At 35.9% G+C, this 22735-nt stretch overlaps 1 protein-coding gene and 1 long non-coding RNA gene across 7 annotated transcripts in view; one reads left to right on the top strand and one right to left on the bottom strand.

The window, feature by feature from the left end:
• LOC105836540 (synaptotagmin-7) overlaps positions 1–22735 on the bottom strand; it is a 198775-nt gene that overhangs the window by 121911 nt on the left and 54129 nt on the right. For 3 of the 6 annotated variants that reach the window (XM_036284852.1, XM_036284851.1, XM_036284853.1), the window contains one exon: positions 8701–8945. In XM_036284852.1, the coding sequence (XP_036140745.1) occupies positions 8701–8939 (239 nt within the window). In that variant the 5' untranslated portion in view covers positions 8940–8945. Of the gene's footprint in view, positions 1–8700; positions 8946–9700; positions 9854–14450; positions 14599–17604; positions 17719–22735 lie in introns of those variants that run through there. The other 3 variants (XM_036284848.1, XM_036284849.1, XM_036284850.1) reach the window with 2 other exon arrangements.
• Positions 17947–20055, top strand: LOC118644931. The gene is made up of 2 exons (XR_004962715.1): positions 17947–18034; positions 19564–20055. It is a non-coding gene; the product is annotated as an uncharacterized LOC118644931 (long non-coding RNA).

Raw genomic sequence — 22735 nt, 5'->3', positions numbered from 1 at the left:
GGTTACTATCATTGAGTCGTTTATACATATATCTCTTTCTTCTTCTAAAAATATATTGACTTTTCCAGCAAATATTTGGAAGGACACGGCGAAAGTAAAGAATTATTCCTATAAAATGTCCGGGATACGGTTCCGGTTTCCATTTCAGCTAGCCTTAAGCTATTTACTAAATGTACTCACTTCATTTTTATTCATGTAATCCGAGTTCTTTGTCAGTGCCTTCCGAAAACAGAGTTTATTTGATATGATATAATGAATCGCATAATTGCCTGACATGTCCCGAAGAAACTTAACCAGGCATTATGCTTTTTTATGCAAATTCAAGGTATATGCGATATACTAATTAAGCACCAGACTTAGAAATAACGCGATGGAAACGCAAAGTTTATTACGTACCGAGAATGTCGTGCGTGTCTCGCAGACATTTTCGCTCATACATGTTCGGCAACGCGGAAACGCCCTGATAGTTTAAAATGCTTTCGCGTGGTCTGGATTTGTCTTTCGTGTAAATTACATATTTGAACTCAACGCACACGATTCGCACGCGCACTTCTAATTAAATGTCAAGCAACGTGATCAAGATTAAATTCCTGTTGCATGATTTATTTTGAGTAAATTGCTGAATAGCACATGTACTGTCGTGATCGTAAGAAATATGTTCAGTGCATTCAAAAGAGTTATAAGTTCAAACCTTCAATAAATTTGAAAAAAATTTATACATCTAATTTCAAACGTCAATCATAAAATTTTTCAAGAAGAATAAAATATTTCATAAATTTGTACAGAAACACAGAAATAGAAGGAGTTTTACGTAAATAGTAATTTTACAATGCAAAGAAAATAAAACTTGTTTGAATTTAGAATTAAAACTTTCAAAAAGTATATAAAATAATTAAATTAACACAAATAATACGTATAATAAAAAAATATTTGCCAACATATTGTAAAAACTTAAAAGAGTCAATCGAAAAAGTTTCTTCTTAAAGTCTGTTTGCAACTTTGTTTTTCCTATTGTCTGAAAAAGCACTTGAAACTTTATGTCGCCGCTCTTCGTTTACATATCCGCCATTTCAAAGGCAAAGGAATAATTTTCTTTGCTAAAATGAATTTACCAAAGTTTCATAGATTTAAAACGGCGTAGATAAGAGTAACTCGTGTGTCACTTACAGGAATCAACAACATAAACATCCAGTCCGCGTCGTTTGTTAGGCAAAGTTAAATATGAGAAATACAGCAACTTGCAATTTAAAGAATTAATTATTTACGAGGAAATTAATTAGTTTTGCCGTCGCCGGATTACGCGATCGTCAAACTCATTCGGGAAAGGAGACTCGATTGTATCGACGTAAACGTCGATGCGTCGTCGACTTATAACTTTTCTTTACAGGGCAGGGTACCATTTTCCAACCGTGACAATAAACGAAAGACGGCGACGACGTCACGAAGCATTTCGGCGATCGTCACAAACACAGCGAAAACTTAACCGCAAACCACCGAAGCGAGTTACGAGGCCTATTTCGGTGGTGGGAGACGAGGATATCCGAGATTGATTCGAATACAACAGCCTCGCGTGCACATGCACACGCCATGCGCGCACATCGCCGCTGCACATCTCCCACGCTTATGCAGCACCGCCAGCGTCACGAGAAACTTAACAGAAAAAAAAAGAAACAAAGAGAAAGGAAATACACGACAGATTCGTCCGATGGAGCTGCACGATGGGCTTCGTTGAAAAAGACTTGTTTTCTATTCAGTGCCGCTGAATGCGGAACTCTAACCAGCGAAAACAGAGAGAGAGAGCTCCGTTGGATTTGCGGATGCATTATTGGCGTTTCGATTTTTGTGAAAAAAAGTATGGTAATAGTTACCAAATGCGCAACAATACTAATTAAATGTTTGATTAATAAAACTAGAAATAATTTTACTTTTCTAAATATTTAGTACACGGAGAAAAATGTTTTGATTACATTAACACATGTTTTGAGGTAAAACCAAAAGAAAAATTCTAATTATTATAATAGAAGTCGAGATCGTATAATTAATATGTTTCACAGATTTTATCATAATTAATCTGGTAATTTTACTTTAAAAAATGTGATATTTGTGATTATAATTGCATAGTAAAATAATTATGTTGCTATAATATTAATATAATAATAATATGCATTTATAACACGACTTATTACATTAAAATCTCCATTTTGGTTACGACAACTATATCATAAGTTGCATACCTAATATTTTATGATTATGAGAACTTTAATATAGTTAAAATTATAATTTATATTATGAATAACTACAGAAATATGCTTGACTCTAAAAATGACTATAAATTATAATGATATTATAATTGTAGCAACTTTCTTGTTCTTTCGAAACATATACAAGATTTCTGACTTATTTTTGAACAAACATACTGGTTGTATTCAGATTTCCAATTAAAAGACAAATGCAAGGTGCATTATCACCAAACAAATTTTAAACTGTAATTATTTTCACACATTTTTTGTGTCTTTCTTTGTTTTAAGTAGATTCTTCAATACTTCTATGACAAAAAAAAAACATGTTTATATATATCATCGTTTTCTTTATAAAAAGACGATGAAAATGCACTATTTAGTTATTAATTTACTGCTGATAAAAAAGATTGAGACACCCAAGAAGTTTGAGGTGACGTTTCACCCAAACTTTTACATTATACTAAATATATATATATATAACTAATAAATCAATATGATAAATATAAAACTAACCATTTAGTAATATTAAGAAAATTAAAATTAAATTATCCGCAAATTTATCGTAAATTCATCATAAGCGTCAAATTTATTCAAAATATATTCTGAAATATAATAGTTTAATACTTGAATCAAAAATATCAAGTTAAAATAAAAATTCGATTTGCTTATTATTTTGAATTAATTTTCTGCTTTAATCTTATATTGTAATATTCTTCGAAAGAGTATAAATTCTCTATTCAAGTATACAAGTTTTTTTCTAAAATTTGTGACAAATATATTTTAAGATTATTATCAAGAGAGAAAAAAAATTCCTTTCAGAAGATGATCGTTATTTGTTAGAAGAAAAAAAGTAAATTGAGTAATCGCTTTCCTTAGCTCTCTAGAATTGATATTTCTCTGTGTGCAGCGGGCATTAACGACGCAGGTGTCCCTCCTACGATTCAGCGGCCACGCCAAGCGGGACGCATTTCGAATCGATCCTTATTCACGCCCTACCGACGGAAAACTTGGAGGAAATCAGTCGCAAAGGGCCGCATTTCGGAAATCGACTCGCAGCAACTCAAGCGAGACGATAATTCGGCGGCATGCCCGGGTTTTCGGGTCGTCCTCCGAGAGGAGGACTCACGCTAACGATCGCTAGCAACCGCAACAACGTCTGCGAAATACTAATGCGCTACTACTTGTACCGCGCGTATAAATCACCGCCCGCGTCCTTCTGATTTCCCTGCAGTGCGAGGGAGTGTCTCGCACGAGCGAGCGGCCGGGTTGCGTAACACGCGACGTACGTATTTTCCATTCACGAGTACGGAGAATTAAAAGAAGAACACGCGGGAGATTACGCGGGGGATTAACTCCGTTAATTTACTACACATATTTCTGGATTAGCCCGCCGCTCCGAGTGTTGTGTAACCGGCGGTTACTTTCCAACGTAAAGAGGGTAGCAAAACGCGTTTACGCGTGGCGTCACTCATATCACAAACTTCGCGTTGCTCTCCCGAGCGCCAAGCTCGAGCTGTCGCGGAAAGCGTAAAACTGCCCCGTCACAATATCGGGGAAGCGAAAACGTTGCACTTTGCAGAAAGGAGAAGCGGTAAAGTGTTCACCGCCCGCGCAGCCGTTTGCGGAGAGGCCGAATGAATTATATTAAAATTAGAAAACGATCTTCCCGCTTTTCGAGCGGCTATAGCACGCTGTCCCCTCGAGCTATTCATGCGACCGCGTTTTGTTCCACCCGCGATTTATATTGAAAAGCAGCGGGGAGAATAAACGTCACAACGCATTTTCTGAAACGCGCATACACTCGGGGCCACAATCTCGACAGCCATTGAAAATTGTATATTGCTACCGCCATTGTTTTTACCTTCTGCCGCGGAAAATCCCGCGGTTACGCGCTCCCCGAACCGAATTGCATGCAAATTTTTTGGCCTGGTCGAATCGCCAGTTCGACGATTAGAGAATGGGAAGAAGGAGATCAGAATTATCGCCGATGTTTTCCCGCCCATTCGAGTAATCCCTCATTTATATATCATGGCATAAAACGGAATCGACCGTGCGACCTGCGCTAATTTCGTAATTCCGCACGTGTACTGATTCTCTGCAAAAAATATGAATACTGAACGCGCGTTCGCAGCATCGATGCGAAGAAGAAACGGACAGCTACAGTAAAAGAAGGATAATAACCGGCGTAGGAAAAAATTAATAAATTTCCGTTTCCTCGGAAATTCCCCTTGCATTTCCACTTTTCCGTGCATGTAAAACAAGATTAAAATTCGAAACGCTTATTCATATTTATTTTGCATACAAGTTTTATCAGTGAAAAAAAAAATATATATATATATATGAGAATGGCAGAAGTGAAGTTTCAATCATCGCTATTCTGCGGTGAGATAACCGCCACTGGAAATGTTTTTAATGTGCGGCGTTTAAAAAACGTCGGGTATTTCTGCGAACATATCGAGATATTCGTTAAACATCTCGTTTATTCGCTTGAAAATCAGAGAAAGAGAGAATAGACCTTACAGTTACTCAGAGGCGATATTACAGAAGGATGGAAATTCTATGCTTGTCAATCACGCACACGCACACTTTTGACAGTATCATGCACGCATATCTTATTCCTAGACGGAGAAAAATACAAACAGAAACAACAGTTGGAACAGCCATGAAAAGCACGTTACGTGAATCGTTCGTTAACGATTGTTCCAGATGCTGCGTATAAACGCGTCCTGAGAAGAGGGAGGGGAGGGGAGGGAGCAGCTCTATTTACGGAGTTCGGCCGAAGGGTGAAATTACAAAGGACCGCCAATCTAGAGCGGAAGAGAGTGGACTCGCGCCACTTTTTCAAACGTTTGAAAAGCTTTTTCAAACAAAGAATAATATTTAAATTGCTTAATATCACTAATTGACAGCCGGCCGAAGATAAACCGTGGAATTAATGAAGTTCGCGCGCTATAACTCAGATCAGTCAACAGAACGGTTGCGTCATTATGGATCAGCTAAAAAATTATCTGAGAGGGAAGTATAATTACGACGCTATTTAACACAGCAAATGTCGAAGATACTAATCTCTTAAATAAATCGGGTGGATAGTTTGTAATATTGCGGAAATTATCTTGCAACTTTTCTGGATGTTCAGAAGCAAACGTAATCTTGTAATAACATCGAAGTTGATGTCAACCTAATACGAAAAGGTCAAGCAATTAAAAGCTTTCGAACTAATACTGATATTTAAATTTCCTAACAAATTATTGCGGTTTTCAAAAAAATAAACTACTCGATCAACAACGTCAAAGGGATCCTAAAGCCAATCATTAACATTTTTTATTAGATAACATCTTTGAATTAGGTTAACGGAATTCCAAAATTCTTTTACGCAATCAAAGTACGCACAAAAATAAAGAGGCAATTTTAAGTCAACGACAGAAAAAACTTACTAATTTTTTAATGTTAAAAATTGTTTGTTATTGACATGAAATTGTCTCCTAATTTTGTCTCTAAATTGTCTCCTACTTTTGTCTCTAAATTGTCTCCTCTCTTTATTTTTGTGCAAACTTCGTGTAAAAAAATGGTTAATTCTGTAAAACTATTTTAAAGATATTTTATAATAAGAAATTTGCTTTTTTTGCACAATATTGTTCATACTTTAGTTCATACTGTAAAGGTGCGTGGTCTCATTTTGTACACATATATCGTTAATTTTGTATATTAAACAAACATTATGGTAAAGTGACAGCAATTATCGACCGTAATGTACTAAATTTTTTTTCGGTTTTTGATGATATAAATTTCATCACTCACCCCTACCTTTCGGTGTGTATTTTAATTTTGTAGAAAAATTTTGCATCCTTTAAAGTCAATTAAAAATATAATTAAAATAAAAAATGTTGGTAAAACAGACAATTTAAGAATTCCCTTAAAATTCATCAATACGAATGTCCACAAATTTATTGTATCTTTTTGGATATTATTAACAATCTAAAACTATATGTAATATGTAAAAGAAAAGCATAGTCACAATAACTTATTCAGAGAATGTCGAAAATAGATATTAGTCTCAATGAATGGTTTCATGAATATGCGTTGCAAAGCAATTCCACGAAAGTAATTTAATACCGTTCATTTCGATATATGTGTATATTTTAATGTGTGCGTGTGTGTATGCACGCGTGTGTGTATATGTATGTGTTTCTGATCCTTTAAATATTTTTTACACGCATAAAAATTTCTAAATAAAATTTTATCTCAATTTTTAACATAAATTAATTATCAGATATTTTACAATTATTTTACCAATTTTCCAAGATTAGATTAAAATTAAAATTTATTCTAGACACAAAATTTATAGTTCAAAATTCTCTGCTTCTAAGTTTATCTGATACAAAAAATGGTTAAAGAATCAGAAAAACTAAAATGTAAAATCAGAAAAAGTTAAATCACATCAAAAATGCACGACATATAACATTAGAAATAGAAATCTATCCTGAAATTGTAATATGAATTCTAGATCGCTTAAAGTAGGGCGTTCAGAAATATAATCTAGTAATAGCAGCAAATTTAATGTCAATCCCCCTCTAACATAGAAGAATAAATTTGTGACATAAAAAACCTTTAAGCAAATAATATTTAAATTTTTCAATATCTTTAAAATATATAATATATCAAAATTAAATCACAAAATTAAAATACATATAAATGCTATAATATAATGCAACATAAGGTAAACATGGAAAACAGTTGTAGATACTATTGTTCATTTTCTAAAGTATCTCATAAAATGTCATAGAACAAAACAATTTTGTTGAAAATATGTACTACGCGCAATTCACAGGTCATTTATTATATTAGAGAGGAACATAATTAGCAATATTTAATAGCGAGTGTCGACAGCATAGTTAATCTCCGCTCATAGTTCGCGAAGTTACGCAATAATCAGAAATTCAATCAGAATCAAATAACGCTTCGAAGCGCGCGTTGCACGATAGTAGTAGGCGGCAAGTTTCGCTTTGACTTTGCCGTGCGCCAAGCGATCCACGTAACGAATTGGAGCCTCTTGATTACTCTAGGCTAGAGACAGTAATAAATGACCCGGTAATGAATAACCCTCCGTCAGGGAATGTCGAGTATATCGTTCAGCGATATAAACGATAACGCGCCCGTCAATAATGTTCCGCTGGTACAACGCGTTTACAGTTGTTTTCGTTATCCAGAACTGAGAAACGAAGATCTCACACGCTCAGCGAAATTTCCGTCGTCGATAATATATATTTATCGGAGGCGAGTTTACCGACAAGCGCTTACCGACAGGCAACCGACAGTCCGACTAATATTCGACTGTACCACTTTCGGCGCAGTAGAACTGCCCCGTATTTCGACGCTCGGACAATAATGAAGCGATCTGTGAGCTTCCTCGCGCATCACGTGTAGAGATTGCAGAGAATGCCCGATGATAAATCGCGTATTTGTTGTGGAATGGAATAAACGCGGGATTCTTCGTTAATCACATCGCAATTATTGCACCGCTATAAAATGTCGTCTCGTTTTCGCTTGGTGAAGCTATTGACGAAACGAGTGCAACAACGGAGACGGTGCGCGATAAAACAGAACGAACGACGTTTATTTCTTGTTGTTAGTCGTAAGAAGAAACGTACCAAGGCTCAGAATTAATGATACTCTTTGTAAAGTTTGCGAATACACTGTGGTATCGTCAAGTAATTCAGGACGACAAACTTGCGCGCGGAGACGAGCAAACAGAAATAATAAATGCATAACGATTGCAGCTTGTTTACCCTTCATTGAAGTCAACGTAGAATATATTCATTTATTCTTAGGTATAGTACCTCGAAATATTACATCGCCACGAATCCTTACGATACATAAAAGAAGAGGTAGACATAAATATAAAAATACATAAAGAATGTAAAAGATATCTAGTAAACATGAATTAAGAATAACGTAACATCAACATTATAATTTCCTATTCAATGATATAACTGTTACATACAACTGTGTTACGTGACATTTATATTGTTGAGTGAAAAATTACAACTTTCATGTTATGCTGCTGTTAGTTAATTTACCTATCGATACACGGAGAGAATTTTCTTTTAAAATTTACCCTCAAAATCTGATAATTGTGGGATAATGTGCGACCTCGAGAAATTTTATTATACTTTTTAGTCAAATTCATTATATTTTTGGTAAATTTTATTGAAAGTATAGTAAATTTTACTATATTTTTAGTAAATTGTACTAAACAGTATAGTAAAATTCCTCGAGGTCACATTATTCCACAATTACCAAAATTTGGGGGTAAATTTTAAGAGAAAATTCTCTCAGTGTAAAAGGTTGAAAGTACTAATTTTCTCTGAGAGAAAAAAAACTTCTGGCCGAATTCAGAGCTGAATCGTGACACTAATCGCCCGCTCTTTTTTTTTTGCAAAAAAAAAACAATTTTACTTACCCAAGAGCCTTCGTGCTGATCAGAGGAGTCTTCAGATTGAGAAAACCATTTTTCTTGGTGGATTGCTGCTGCTGGCTCGAGCCATCGCCATTATCGTTTTGGTCCTCGAGATCGTCGTCCCGTTGCTTGGACTTCCTGGCGCGTAGATAGAGCCACATTGCGAATGCAAGTCCTACTAGAATTGCGAGAGCACCAACTGTTCCGAAAACTGCTGTCAGTATGACGTCACGGCGTTCCATGCCCACCTGGAATGCAGAAGGAAGCGCAAATCGATTGAGAGACGGGCACATTTACATTATACTCCTTTGCCTGTGCCATTCCCCGTCTTACGACACGAAAGGCAGCCTAGCGAAATATCGAGGTAAGCGAATTAGTCCGGTCGTGACGCCGTTCTTTTTTTCCTTTACAGTCTCATTCCTGCAAACTCCGCGAATAAAAAGTAACAAGACGTCACCCCACGTTTGCGCGTGACTCGTAAGAGACGTTGAACGTTTTCGACCTTGTAAAAGAAAACGACGTCGTAAACTCGACGAATACGGAGACGCGGGTTCTTTCCCCCCTCCCCGCTACCCCCGAGACGTAAGAAGAGACGAAGCAAAAACAAGAGAGAAAGAAGCCTCGGGGATGGTTTGCGCGACAACGAGAATGAGCCTCGTGCGAATGACAAAGCCCGTCATTCGGTCGGGCACGTCCGAAAAATTCATTTGGAGACTTCGCACGTAACGCGGTGCCGCGCGATCTCTCGCTGCAGCCAAGGCGAGCGCCCGGTCAATACGGAGTATACCACCTTAACAACGGCACTATACATGTAGTCCCTCCGACTCAATAGTCAGAGGAGAGGTATCGCGCTCGGGTTACGACGTTACGCCCATGAACCCAAACCGTCCTCTGTCATTCCATGCACGAATGAAATTCAGCCTTGGCAATTTCGGGTATCCACACGTGCGCGCTCGCCAACCATCCCGGCTAAACGTACCTCGGTATGAATAGGCGTACGTACGGGATAAAATCGGGAAACGTTTCGATCGCAGGATGCCCGATTGATTAGACCAATCCTGTATACCTCGACGTCTCGGGAGTCTGATATATTGGCGATAACATCGCGTATACCACATCGACACATCAACGCAACGAACATTACCGTCTCTACGCTTATAAATCATGTCGCTTATCGCCGCATTTATGTACACTGCCCGACCACACATGACTCGACGTTCCATGGAACCCATCGCGGAATAAGGGGAACGTGGAAAGTAACCATGGCGCTTTCAGCGGCTGACTGGACATGTTTATCGATCTAATTATCGATCGATACGAAATAGTCGCTAGGTCGATAAATATCTACGCCGCTCTTATCCTACGAGGAGTGCCTAGGAACGATGCCTGTCGGGTAGGGTACGTATATTGTATTTATATCTTTGGAAAAGTTTATAAAAATGAAGAGTGCACACAGTAAAAAATTGTAAATTAAATTTAATATATTTTATTTATCCGAATAGTCTACCTAAATATTAATTTAAATAAATGTGTTAAAAATAACATCAATAATATGTATAAAAGTAATTTCAAAAATGTAAGGCTTTATCATAATTTAAAAGCAAATTACAAAAGTATTAAAGTAACATAAAATTTAAAAATTGAGTTATAAAACATTTTTTAATCCCATTTTTAGATTTTATAGTGTTTCAGATATCTCTTTAACAAAATGAACATATATAATACATGTGAAATTAACATGTGCATTCTAAAAAATAATGGTTTGATCTTAATAATAACAATGAGAATGTAACAATATTTAGTATTATACAGAATAAACGGCGAAACGCATACAACAGTTCATGGGAAAATAAAAAAGATTGGGGTGAACGCAAAAGTCCAATATTGTTTTGGGATATTTCGCAATAACCGAGATATTAATTCTTTAAATTATACGAATGAGAGGACGCCGAGGAAAGCACTCGAATCGCTCGAGCTATAACACGACCCACTGTATGAAGCATTGGCGCGATGTGGCGAGATATAGGAGGGACGAAGTATGGGCAACGCACTTACCCTTTTTCCCGCTGCCACCAACAATATCCCAAAACAATATTGGACTTTTACGATGTTCACGTCAATCCCTTTTTACCTTCCCATGAATTGTTGTACGCGTTTCGTCATTCCCTCTGTATGTTAGTTGGTCAACACGATCAGATATATATAAACGTCAAATATTATTAAAAATTATTAAATCTACACTATTGTCAAAACTATACAATAATTTTTTTTAGAATATAACTTGTAAATGTAACGTATATTGTAAATATTTTGGGAGAATATATTTTAATTCATTCAAATTCTTAAATTTTAAGTTGCTTAAATTATAATATTTTTATTTGTTAACTTACTCATAAATATTATTAGAATTTAACACTGAGAATATTGATTTTCTCTGTCTCTCTCTTTCTCTTTCTCTCTCTCTCTCAATGCAACATGAAAATATTTAAACAACATAATCAATTATATTAAACTAATAACATTCAAGTATCTCAAAAATTAAACACAAAAATTTTAACAAAGTCAGAAGAAGTTTTAAACAAATACAAAATATTTTTTACTCAATAAATCGATCAAGTTAATCCATTTACATATTTTAACAAGTCATTAAAAATCTTAAAAAATGTATCGTTAAAAATTTATGAAGAATAAAGAAAATTACAAATAAGTAATTTAAATTATTTTGATTATTCTAATGTTCTAATCAATGTTTCTTTATACCGAGTGAAATCGAATTTAATGTAATTTCCTTGTCCAAATTCAAATTGAATTAACAAGATTTTACTTAAATTTAATTGAATTGTTGCTACATAATTTTTGATTATGTAACAATATAAATATTACATTGAATAATAATAATAATAATGGTAATAATAATAATAATAATAATGATACATAGATAACAACAAAATGTTCCAATATTGGAAGTAAAATTATATTAATTACATTACATGTAAAGTAATATTTTAAATATTATTTTACAAGATTATCACTATATTCTTCACGTATTCGAACACGTACTTTTCTTCTAGATTTAAAATTTTATAGTTTAAATCATAGAAATTTAAATCTCACATAATTCAATTCGATTCAATTCGGATTTGATCAATTCGCACTTCTGTATAATCTTACAGCAAAAGTCGTTTTATTAAATATTTAATTTTTCAAATTTCTATTACCTTAAACGTACTAATAATCTTCTCATTTTATACACGATAAGAATAATCTTAATAAGTGTAAATTTTCTTCTCTAATCCAAAATGAATAATCGTGTCTAAGACAGTTTCATCATTCTTATTTATAGGATTAAGTATCCTTTTACATTCAAGAGATGTGTTCATCCCATTATATGCTAGAATCAAAATGTAGCTTCGCTTCTCGTTAGCAGATAGGTTCGTAAATTAATTTCGCTTTATCTCTTTAAGCGGATGACACGAATACGAAAAATGTACAGGGTATTACAGGGAAAAGCTTCACGATTTCGCTGTTAATTATTTAAGCGTTTCTGGGTGGAGAGATGTTACTGCGTCTATTTAATTCTATAAAATTTGAAACAGCGTCTGCAATTTTTCCCAACAACGCAATTACACATAAAATTTATGTATGTACATGTACGCAGTGAGAAACTCGGCATCTCCTCCCGAGACACCTCCTCGCACGTGTCTCACGTATCCATAATTTATACGCATTATATCCGACGGCTTTCAGGGTAAAAACCGGGCTTAAAACAAGCAACCTCACCATATTTCAAGTCTCAAGAGCGCCATGACCCTCTTTGTAACGTATGCCCCTCGAGTTACACTAACGTGCTGCCAGACGTTCTCGATTTTCCGCGCGATATAATAAACCCTCGGCGTCGATCAAACGCGCCCTCTCTCATTCACCGCGCCGGAGAGCGCGTTGATAAAATACGTAATCAACGTCTTTTCCACCGTGGCCATACGTCAGCGCATTTACACGCAATGTAAATTAAGCTCCGCTCCTTGCAGAAATATTGACAAACGTTAAACGAGCGAATAAGGGAGTAGGCTGGTATGCGGCGCAGCGCCGTCTCATTAACGGTTCCGGGTCGTGCCTCGGGAACAAATGCGATGATGGCCGGATCGCGGAATGAAATGCGGCGCGCTCGCGAAAGGTACTATTTAAACCTCTCCGGTTACGTCACGCGTCCCATCGAAACGCGATTATCGGTCGACAAAGCGATCAGTTGCGGATGCAAAAAATACGGCACAATCACCCGTGACTAATCAACGATGGCTTTCAGGCAATTTTAAATGCGCGCGACATACACAATCGGCCGTTAAAAGCCGATGGGTTTACACAGGATGTCCTGCGGCTGATGCGACAATTGTGCCGCAGTGATATAAGTCAGTATTACGTCATACGTGATTATATGTTATAAATGTTTCATTATTTTGAGTATAACAAAAACATTTTTTGAATTTATTTCTTTAAAATAAATCTAAAAGTGATCTATAAAAAACATTTATAATATACAGTAATTTTTAATTTATTTTTAATATTAATATTTTTATTTTTGAGAGCTATATGTATAGCATCTGCAGCCATATAATCAAAAATTTCAGTGCGTGTAAACAATAGAATGAAAAACTTTACACATGATATGTAGTAAAAAATTGTATAGAAAAGTTATATGCTTATATATTAATTGAATGAAAAGGATTATGTATTAAATGAATATAAAGGATTAAGCACGCGCGTGGCACAACGTCACACTTCGTCGTTCAAAATTACACCCCAGCGGATTACAATAAATGCCACCAACCAGCGTAGTTTAGAAAATTGAAAAATGCATTACGCGATGTAAATAAAATGTGAAAAGAAGCACCTGGCTTTCTGCTTTGAAGACTTTTCTTTTAAATTGTATTAAACGAAACTAAAATATAGAAAGTAGAAACTGCATGTCTGTAATTAATATCAGAAACTTCATGTATTAAAGAAGTGCATTAAAGGATGTCCGATCAAAGGAATATGCTATTGCGTTCTAGAGAAACCAGTTACATATGTACATTTCATAGTAATTCTTACTGCTTGAGCATAAAGTTACAAAGCGCTTACAAACGTTTCCAGCTTAATGCGGTGGAAAAGACATTTCCGTTATGCTTTAAATATCGTTCTGTATAAACTCAACCAAAGATAAAAGTATCATAAGCTACTTATTTTGTATTTTTAGTTAAAAATATCTTTACGAAAGAGGAAAGGTTTCTCTTGTTTGATCAATGTTTTTGGATTAAGGAAAAAAGTGCACGAAAATGTCGGTATTGAGATTTTCAATACCACAGATAAAAAGCTTTCAAAATATAACTGTTTCACGAATCAGATTAAAAAAACAGATAGAAGTTTCATCATCAAGTATAATCCAAAAGAAATAGGCGATTTGATTTAATACTGACGTCTGATATATAAAATAGATCAAAAAACAAATTTTCATTAAGAAATAGGTACAATTTTAGCGTCATAAATCCTGTAATAAATCAGTAAAGTATGCTGCTGAGATAGTAAATTGCTAAAAGTAAATTACTAAAAGATGTTACGTAAAAAATTTATGACGTCTCGTCGGTAAATACATTTATCGAATAAGGACGGCTCCATTAAGCGGAAAGCTGTGAAGCGCTAATGCCATCGTTTTCTCGTGTTACTGTTTCCCAATTACTGGATTAATTAAACTTTGCCCGTGCAAATTTGTTACTTACGAGTTTGCGAGAATGGACTTCGTCTGCTCTAGGAGGGCCATTGGAATTTGGATCCAGCTCCGAGAAGTACTGGCCCGCGAGTCCCGTATATATCATGTTTCCCTTGTTTGTGGTATTAGATACTGGTTTTTGTTAGCGAAAGTCTCACCTACATATGTGATAATAAGTCTTTTGTAATTCTGCAACGTCGCCAAGGGAATTCTCTCAAAGCTCTATTATTACAATTAATTTATACAGAACAGGAGTTATCACCCCTAAAACCCTAAAGCACAATATTCAACGAGCGGAATTTAATCCTGACGTAACCCATATGTAATTTGAAAATTTAAACACGCAAGAATAAGTATTACAATGTAAACAAGTGTGAGTGTTGACCAGAGGATTACCTTCCTCTTAACTTGCAAGCTAACAAATTTTTCAGGTAGTTTAAGAACTTTTACAAGTGTTTCATCTCCCTTGATGGTATTCCCGTCTGGCTGTCACCCCGGGCAAACCAAACCACCTACAACCTCCTTCAGTACGCCACTGGGTCACTCCTCTAACTTTTGAATGCATAACGAACGAATAATTTCGCTCGAGATGATGTAACGTTACAAAACATAATTTATAATAATATTTCTTGAAACGAGATAGTACATCGCAATTTGTAAGAAGCAAATTGTTCACTTGTACGTCTTGAGAAGATGAATGGATAACTCCGAGCCAAGATCTGTACGGGGTCGGGAGAACTGGAAGTGTTGCAATATAGACAAATATTACATTGTTGCGGAACTAACTTTCGTTGTGGAAAAAGTAATACGGTTACTTTGCTCGACAAAAGTTTCATGTCCATCGGTGTCGTAACTCTTGAAAATTGAGTACATCTCGAAACTTTTAAACCCTATATCACGGATCAATATATTCTTGGCGACTTCGAGAACTTGCAGGAACACGGAAAGAAAATCAAAAATAATGAAGAAATGTGGTATTTGCTCGTTAAGTTTGGAAGATGAGCGCCGAGAGCATCCTCTTAAAGTTGAACGAGGTCGTTAAAATTAATCTCCGCGGTGGTTACATCGTTGGCGAACATTAAGCCTCATTTACTATAAAATACTTGCTACTTTGCAAAAGTAAATATATCACAAATTCTTTTGCAAAAAATTTTTGCCTTTCCTTGAACTTTAGTTCACTCCTGTTCAATAGAAATTTACTGTGCACTAACGTATTGCATGCTTTCACGTATTTTTCCATAATAGAGAGACAGCACAGATTACGCCTACATAGGTTGGTTAATAGAGGCCTGATTGGCTCCGTTGATATACGGTTTCTTGTCCCATTTCATCAATTATGATTAGCAACGCAAATTACGTAATAAAATTACTTTCTCGGTAATATGATCGACTAGACGAGATATAATGCAAAGTCGTGGTGACGTTCGCACGAGGACCGTAATTCTTGATATGAAAGCAATTCGTTGTTCCTAACAAGCCGTCAAGTTGCGGGATAATAATCACCGAAACGAAAATAAATTACCCAGCAAAAATAGATAAGGTACAGGGAAAGCGAAATTTTCCTCTCGTAAGTAATTCCAGCGCAATTCCTGAAATTCCACCACGAATAAGGATAAGTTAAGATTCAATCCTAATTAAAGTTCCACCGCGAAGATTACGGTCGACAGATTATCTTTCGATCCGATGATTGCTCATAGATGCAGAATTTAAACGTAATATTTAATGTTTCTTTGAAAGAAGTGTCAATAATAAAATTGGTAAAATTAGAACACTAAGCAATTATATGTAATTAATACAGATAGCATATTCATATGCATTTATTGAGTCATAAATTTTCATATTTTATCTTCCTATATTAAACTTTACAGTAATCAAACTTTAATTAATTAATTCAAATAAATTAATATTTTATAAACTAACATTATAAAACAAATTTCAACATACTTTTGTTGTAATTATTTCATATAAGTATTTTTAATTAGGCATGGAATGTTACATAATATATATATTGACAAGAGAGTCATTTAAGTCTTGAAAATAATTTTTCAAAACAATTGTTTTTTATAATTCAATCTTGTATTTTGCGTGATTTAAAACATTAGAATAGGAAAAATGGACGACAAATATCGTTATTAAAATTTACATATGGGACATCCCAAGAGAGAGCGCGAGCAATAACAAATAGCGGTCTCCTCAGTGTACACCTGATTCCAGCTTTCAAATTACCACTGGGATTTTATAGACAAAAATTATGCGAGAGAAACTCTTTTTAAAGAATGCCTTTATAGCGTTGAAATTAAATAAACAGGATTTTAAATTTTATAATAATCTAGTATCAAAATGCACATGAAAAATGATGTCATAATTTTTCATAATTTCAGTACAGCTTGATAAACATATTTATATCTTAAACGCACATTGTGCAGCTATATGAGCGGTCACAAAGTTATTGGAAAATAAAGGTTATACATAGTATATTCTTTGAAAAATGACGTACACAGTGGAGTTTTATTGGACAACAAGGTTACGTAGTTACATTCTTCGAGGATTGATGTATCAGCTTTAACCAAATTCTTCCACTATTCTCGAAGAAAACGATGTTCTCAATGTATTTTTAACAATAAAAAGCAATCAGTGGAAGACATGACGTCGCGATGCAATTCTGTCTGTGCATTCTCCACTGAAATCTTTCCTAAAGGTGAACAAACACCAATGCCTCTGAATGAGGAGGAGATGCATACGCACATCTACAGTTTATTTACCATTTTAATAAGAAAAAAAGATGTCGAGAGATTCCCGACGCGAGACCTTCCATTTAAAGAGAAATTTATTAGCGGTAAATCTCCAACACCTTGTCGTCCGAGCGTCTCCATTTCCGCGGTTGGAAAGAGGAATGCAGAAATATGCATCTAAGAGCAATCATTCGCTCGGGCGCGCACGGCATTCGCCTCGCAGAGTTCTCCCCGCGGATCCTGGCGCGCCGCCAGGGGAGAAAAAAGGGGGTTGGCCGGCCAATTAAGAAGGGGCGCACGCCGCTGACAGGAACACCCACGTTTCGCGCCGAGCGCGCTTGCCTTTTGGAGAAAAACCGAGCGACCCCAATCGAAGCAGAAACCACGAGAAACCGGTGGCGCGCAGAGTTCAACGATGCAATTAACCCACACCTCCCTCTCCCTGCTCTCCAATTCCAGTGGGGGGAGGAGCGTTCGCCGCGAGTGTAGAGACGAGCGAGTCGCGTGTGTGTTGCGCCGGCGTTTGTATCAATCGGTCTCGTGTGACCACGATCGGATAACAGTTCACGATATACTCGCTCGTCCCATTCGCATGCAGGCAGGCAGGCAGGCACGCAGGCACGCACGCACACACCCGGATTCAACCTGCGCGACGTGTATGTATTATGTACACGACGCGTATATGTGTGCGCGTCGTACGTCGACGTCACGGCGGCGACCTATAACGTATCACCGTCGAGCGAACGAGGAGGAAGAAGAACGCGGAGCGTGGAAAAACGCAAAAACCTCTTGGGGCACTTGTCGCGCACCGACAGCGCACCCCCTGTGCCGCTACTATACTATGATGGGTGCGACACGACCGGTGAGAAAATGCCGCGGGGTTAAACGCGCGGGTGGGTAGGTTGGTTCGCGCCGCCGCTGCTGCCGCCACCTTAAAGACAACAAACGCGCAAAACGCTCTTCCGTCTCCTCCCCCTCCCCTTCTTTTCCTACCCCCTTTGCCTCCCAGCCATCCCCTCATCCATATCTCTACTCCTGTCTCCGCCGCTCGATCGTATCGTACGCTATCTACCTCCCGGTTTTGCTCTCACCCAATTTCCCTCCCGCCTTTCCGCACCCTCTCGCGCACCCCCGACGCTATCACCGTCCCCCGTCCGCTTCCGGCGCCGTCTCCGTTCCGCCGCGCACTCCGGCGCTCGCCGAATGCCGCAGGTGAATCGCGAGCAACACGACGGCGGATTCGGCGCTCTCCGGAAACGCTCGTCCATGCTCGGAGGCCACCACCGGGAGACCAGCTGTTGCCCCTTCTCCTCCCCCTCTCTTACCCGTGCGTTACCTCGTAACCCCGTGCCGTGGAAACCCGAGAACTTCATTCCACCGCATTCTCCTCCCGCTTTCGTCCTGACGACCCGCTCGTCCGTCGCGCTCTACCGAAAAGCCAATTACGCGATTGCCACCTTTGCGTACGTGCATTCATATATGCTAACGAGGACCGCGCCAGAGCGTATTTCATGCGCGGTGACAGAATGGATTTTGCAAACGCGAAAAGCGGGAGAGGACCGTCAGATTTCGAAGCGTCGAAACCGCCCGGAAGCTTGTTCCGTGTAATGGTATTAGCGGTTACAAGTTTGTGCGGATGATCCTTTTTTTGTCCCCTTCATAAATTTTATACAAATTTTAACAAAGTGGAAGTCGCGAATCTGAGAGAGAGAGAAAAAGAGACAGGAAGAGAGAGAGAATTCAAAATTTTCGAAACGTATGCACAATATGACAGGATTAGACCCTCATCATTTGCAGACGTTTCTCTCTTTGTGTCTCCTCTTCGAGCATTTTAACCTCATTTTTTTTAATGGAGATTTTGTCAGTTTTATCATATTTCCTATTTGTCTACGAATATCTAAATATTTCAATAAAAGTTTAACTTTTAATAATTTTATATAAATATATAAATGTAATTAATTTAATATAATTTTATGTGAACATGTTTAGAGAGAGAGAAAGAGAGAGAGAGAGAGAGAGAGAGAGATTGATATGATATTATTTGCATCCCCTCGAGAAATCCGTAAAGAAAGTTCACTATTTTAACAAAAGCTTTCCAGGTTTCTCTCAAATATACATTTCAATTCAAAAATAATCTTTCATATAAAATATAAAATCTTAAATCTTAAAAATTAAATTTCTGCGTGTGTGTGTGTAATTAATGTCAATACATTGTTTATTTAAAATTTAAATTGTATTAGATTTTGAAAGTTTACGTTTCATGTAAGAAAGACATATGACTAATGAACAATATCTTTTACTTGTCTAATAAATAAAAAAGAATCTCTACTTTGATAAGACTATCAGTTGTTATTTCTATATGTGTGTGATCTTGATTTTTTTTTAATGTAGAAATTAATTAGCTACCGGAATCTACCGAATAGCGGAAGAGAGAGCAAAAAGACATCGAAAGATATTCTGGTTTTACATTTTTAATTCACATACTTTTTACTATGTACGCACGTTTATGCCACTAATTGCAATAATAGGCAGATTAAAAATCTTCAAAAAAGCGTACTTTCTTTCCATTAGAGGCAAAAAGTACGTATATAAAAACATATGTGAAAATGCACTTGAAACGCAATTCAGATACTGTGTTTATATCTAGATATAAACATGAATACTGTAATTTCAATATACCTTAGATATACAGACTCAGATACATTCACAAAATATATCTTGTTACGTGTATCACAGATACTACTCAATACCGCATACGACATTTGTATCCTGAAGGAATTCGCAAGAAGCAATTCATTGTCGAGCGTCACAACTTTAAAAGAAGCTTTCTTCGATCGATCTTCTCAAACATGTAAAACTAAAAAATCTGATTCTTTATGGAAATAAAAATTTAAATTAAACTACTGTATTTTTTATCTTTTAAATTAGTTATTTATATTATTTTCAATATAATGCTTATTTTAATTACATTCGACTGCAATAATGATTTTTCAAAGAATCATGCCTCGTCGTAAGTCTTCAACAATTTTGATTGTAAATGTCTTATGTGACGTATACCTAAGGCAACTTGAAATTTTCAGTCGTGTTCCACCGTTCAAATGTTCAACTAACATCAGTAGCGATACGAGCGACGAGTGATGTAATAAACTACCGTCGAACATGTTACGGGAGAATAGCGTGACCAAAAATCGTGACTAAAAACTTCGGTGCCACTTCGCCATTGTACACGGTGAACAGCATGTAACGCATGCAATTGTCTCGGGCTCTATCCAAAGAGAACGAGAAAGAGAGATAGCCTAAAGTTCATTTTAAAAAAGTTTATTTTATTTCCTGCAATTTGTCTGTTTTTTACTTCTTCCACTTTCCAATCCCTCATTCTGATTGTACAAAAAATATTGCGAATTACATCGCTAAAATATAATTAGGTATAATATAATTATGTGATACAATTATAATATAATATAATATAATATAATTAGCGCTAAAATATAATTATGTGTCAGGTTCTCAAGTGAGCTGATATTCAATAATCAATTTATATTATTCTATCATTTAAATTATTTTGAAAACAGTTATTTTAATAATGTCTTCATCTATGAAACTACGATTAATTATTAATTATTAATTATTAATTATTAATTAATATTTAAATGTTATTAGCTGTACATAAAAATAAATTACCATTACACAAAATTATTTAAACCTCAAGAAGATATCTTAATTATCTGTTAATCAATATGGTGAGAGATCAACGAAATTTTTAATAATTTGGTCATGCTAATACCCAGCGTATAATCATTTGAGAATATTACTTTCTAGCCTACAATTCAATATTTAAAAAATATTCAATTCGCCAACGTATTGTGTAGAAAGTCACGATTAAAATTATTATCGTATTGTTCATTTCAACAGAATAAAACGTATTGCGCCGATATAATTGTATAATACGTACATTTGTTGTCGCATTTTCAACGTTATAAATGCGATAATAAACGCGAATGGTATTCGTCCCACTTTGAATCATATGAAACTGGCATCGGTAAATCGATCGGACGGATTTATATTTTAGTAATAGCCATGGAAAATTTGCAGGCGATAAAACTGATAAATTTTACGATGCAATGGACATCCTCGACTCGATTAAATTGATCTCACGCTTGATTTCGATCGTCGGAATGAGTAACGAGTAGCGTAAATTATCGTTAAAAAATTGAACGAAGAAAACGAGATCCTGACAAGTGTAGTTATGACTTCTTTTTGTGAAACGCGAAGTCTCCAACGTTTAAATACCCCGATAAACCTCGCAGTGACTACCTAAGCACGATTTCACTCGCGAAAGCACGGCACTAAAATTACGAATAAAAATTGCAGACCCTCCCTCCCCCCCTCGTAATTACACGCATTCGAGAAAGAAAAGTAGGATACCGACGTCGCTTAGTCAAATCAAACACCGGTGCCGCATAAATTCGTAAATAATATCGATGATATAATAAATGGACAATCCATCAAACTGAAACATTCCTACACATATGTGACATATATCAGGTGATTGATGGTGCCGATTTCTCTGAACAATAGTGCAAATGCACGCTCTTCTATCCGACGAAATTACGATATCATCAATAATTCAATGTGTGTCGGTGATTTCATGAGTAAATTACGTATACAGGATGTCCCACATCCATTCGGTAATAATTTAAAAATAGATTCTCTGATGGTTCGTAATCGATCTTTTACGAAGAAAAACAGAGAGCGCGGTCGTGATACAAAGGGAAAATAAATATGCGAACTTTTAAAGATACACAAGCGTAATGTATCAAATATATAATTTCTTTTTTAAGTTCTTTTAATATTTCATCGTGAAGTTATAAGAGAAACTCAATTTGCGAATTTTTTTCAGATCGATATGTAAGTATGATATGTCGGGTACATAATTTTCTTTCTCAGTTCTTTTTTAACATCTACTTTATCACGACAAAGGAATCTCTTTATTACGAGAACTTTTATGGCGCTTACGAATGAATTAGAATGATCACGTTAATTAAAAGATTCTCAGCGACCGATTAAAAAAATGCAATTAGCAATAAAATCGAATGACGCGGTCACTCTGTCCGATATTTCCGTTTTTATGCGGAAAAGTGATTAAACTGTCCTACGTACAAAATATTTTAAAACTCCTATTGAAGACGATATAGCAATTTTAAAGTCAATTCATCACAAAGTAGTGTAAACAATTTTCACAAGTTAATTTAATATGCACCGCATACGTAATAAACAATTCACTTGCTGCAAATTAAATGGCTACGGGTTATGAGTCCGAAAGGGCAATATTGAAATTTTTACCTTTATTCAACATTAACAAAAAAAGATGAATATACAACCTTTTCTAAAATCATGTATATTTAATACATAAATTTACTTTAATCATAAAATACTAGATAAAATGTAAAATTGTATTAAATTGACTAGTAATAGATAAAAATATTAATGTTCAGTCTGTAGTTTTTAATTAGTTTTAATAATAATTAAAATTAATTAATAATTTTAAATAGCAAAAAAATTG

This window comes from Monomorium pharaonis, chromosome 3 (genome assembly GCF_013373865.1).
Source record: "Monomorium pharaonis isolate MP-MQ-018 chromosome 3, ASM1337386v2, whole genome shotgun sequence".
Classification (NCBI taxonomy): Eukaryota; Metazoa; Arthropoda; class Insecta; order Hymenoptera; family Formicidae; genus Monomorium; species Monomorium pharaonis.
The sequence above is the reverse complement of the archived record's forward strand: the minus strand, read 5'-3'. Positions and strand labels throughout refer to the sequence as shown.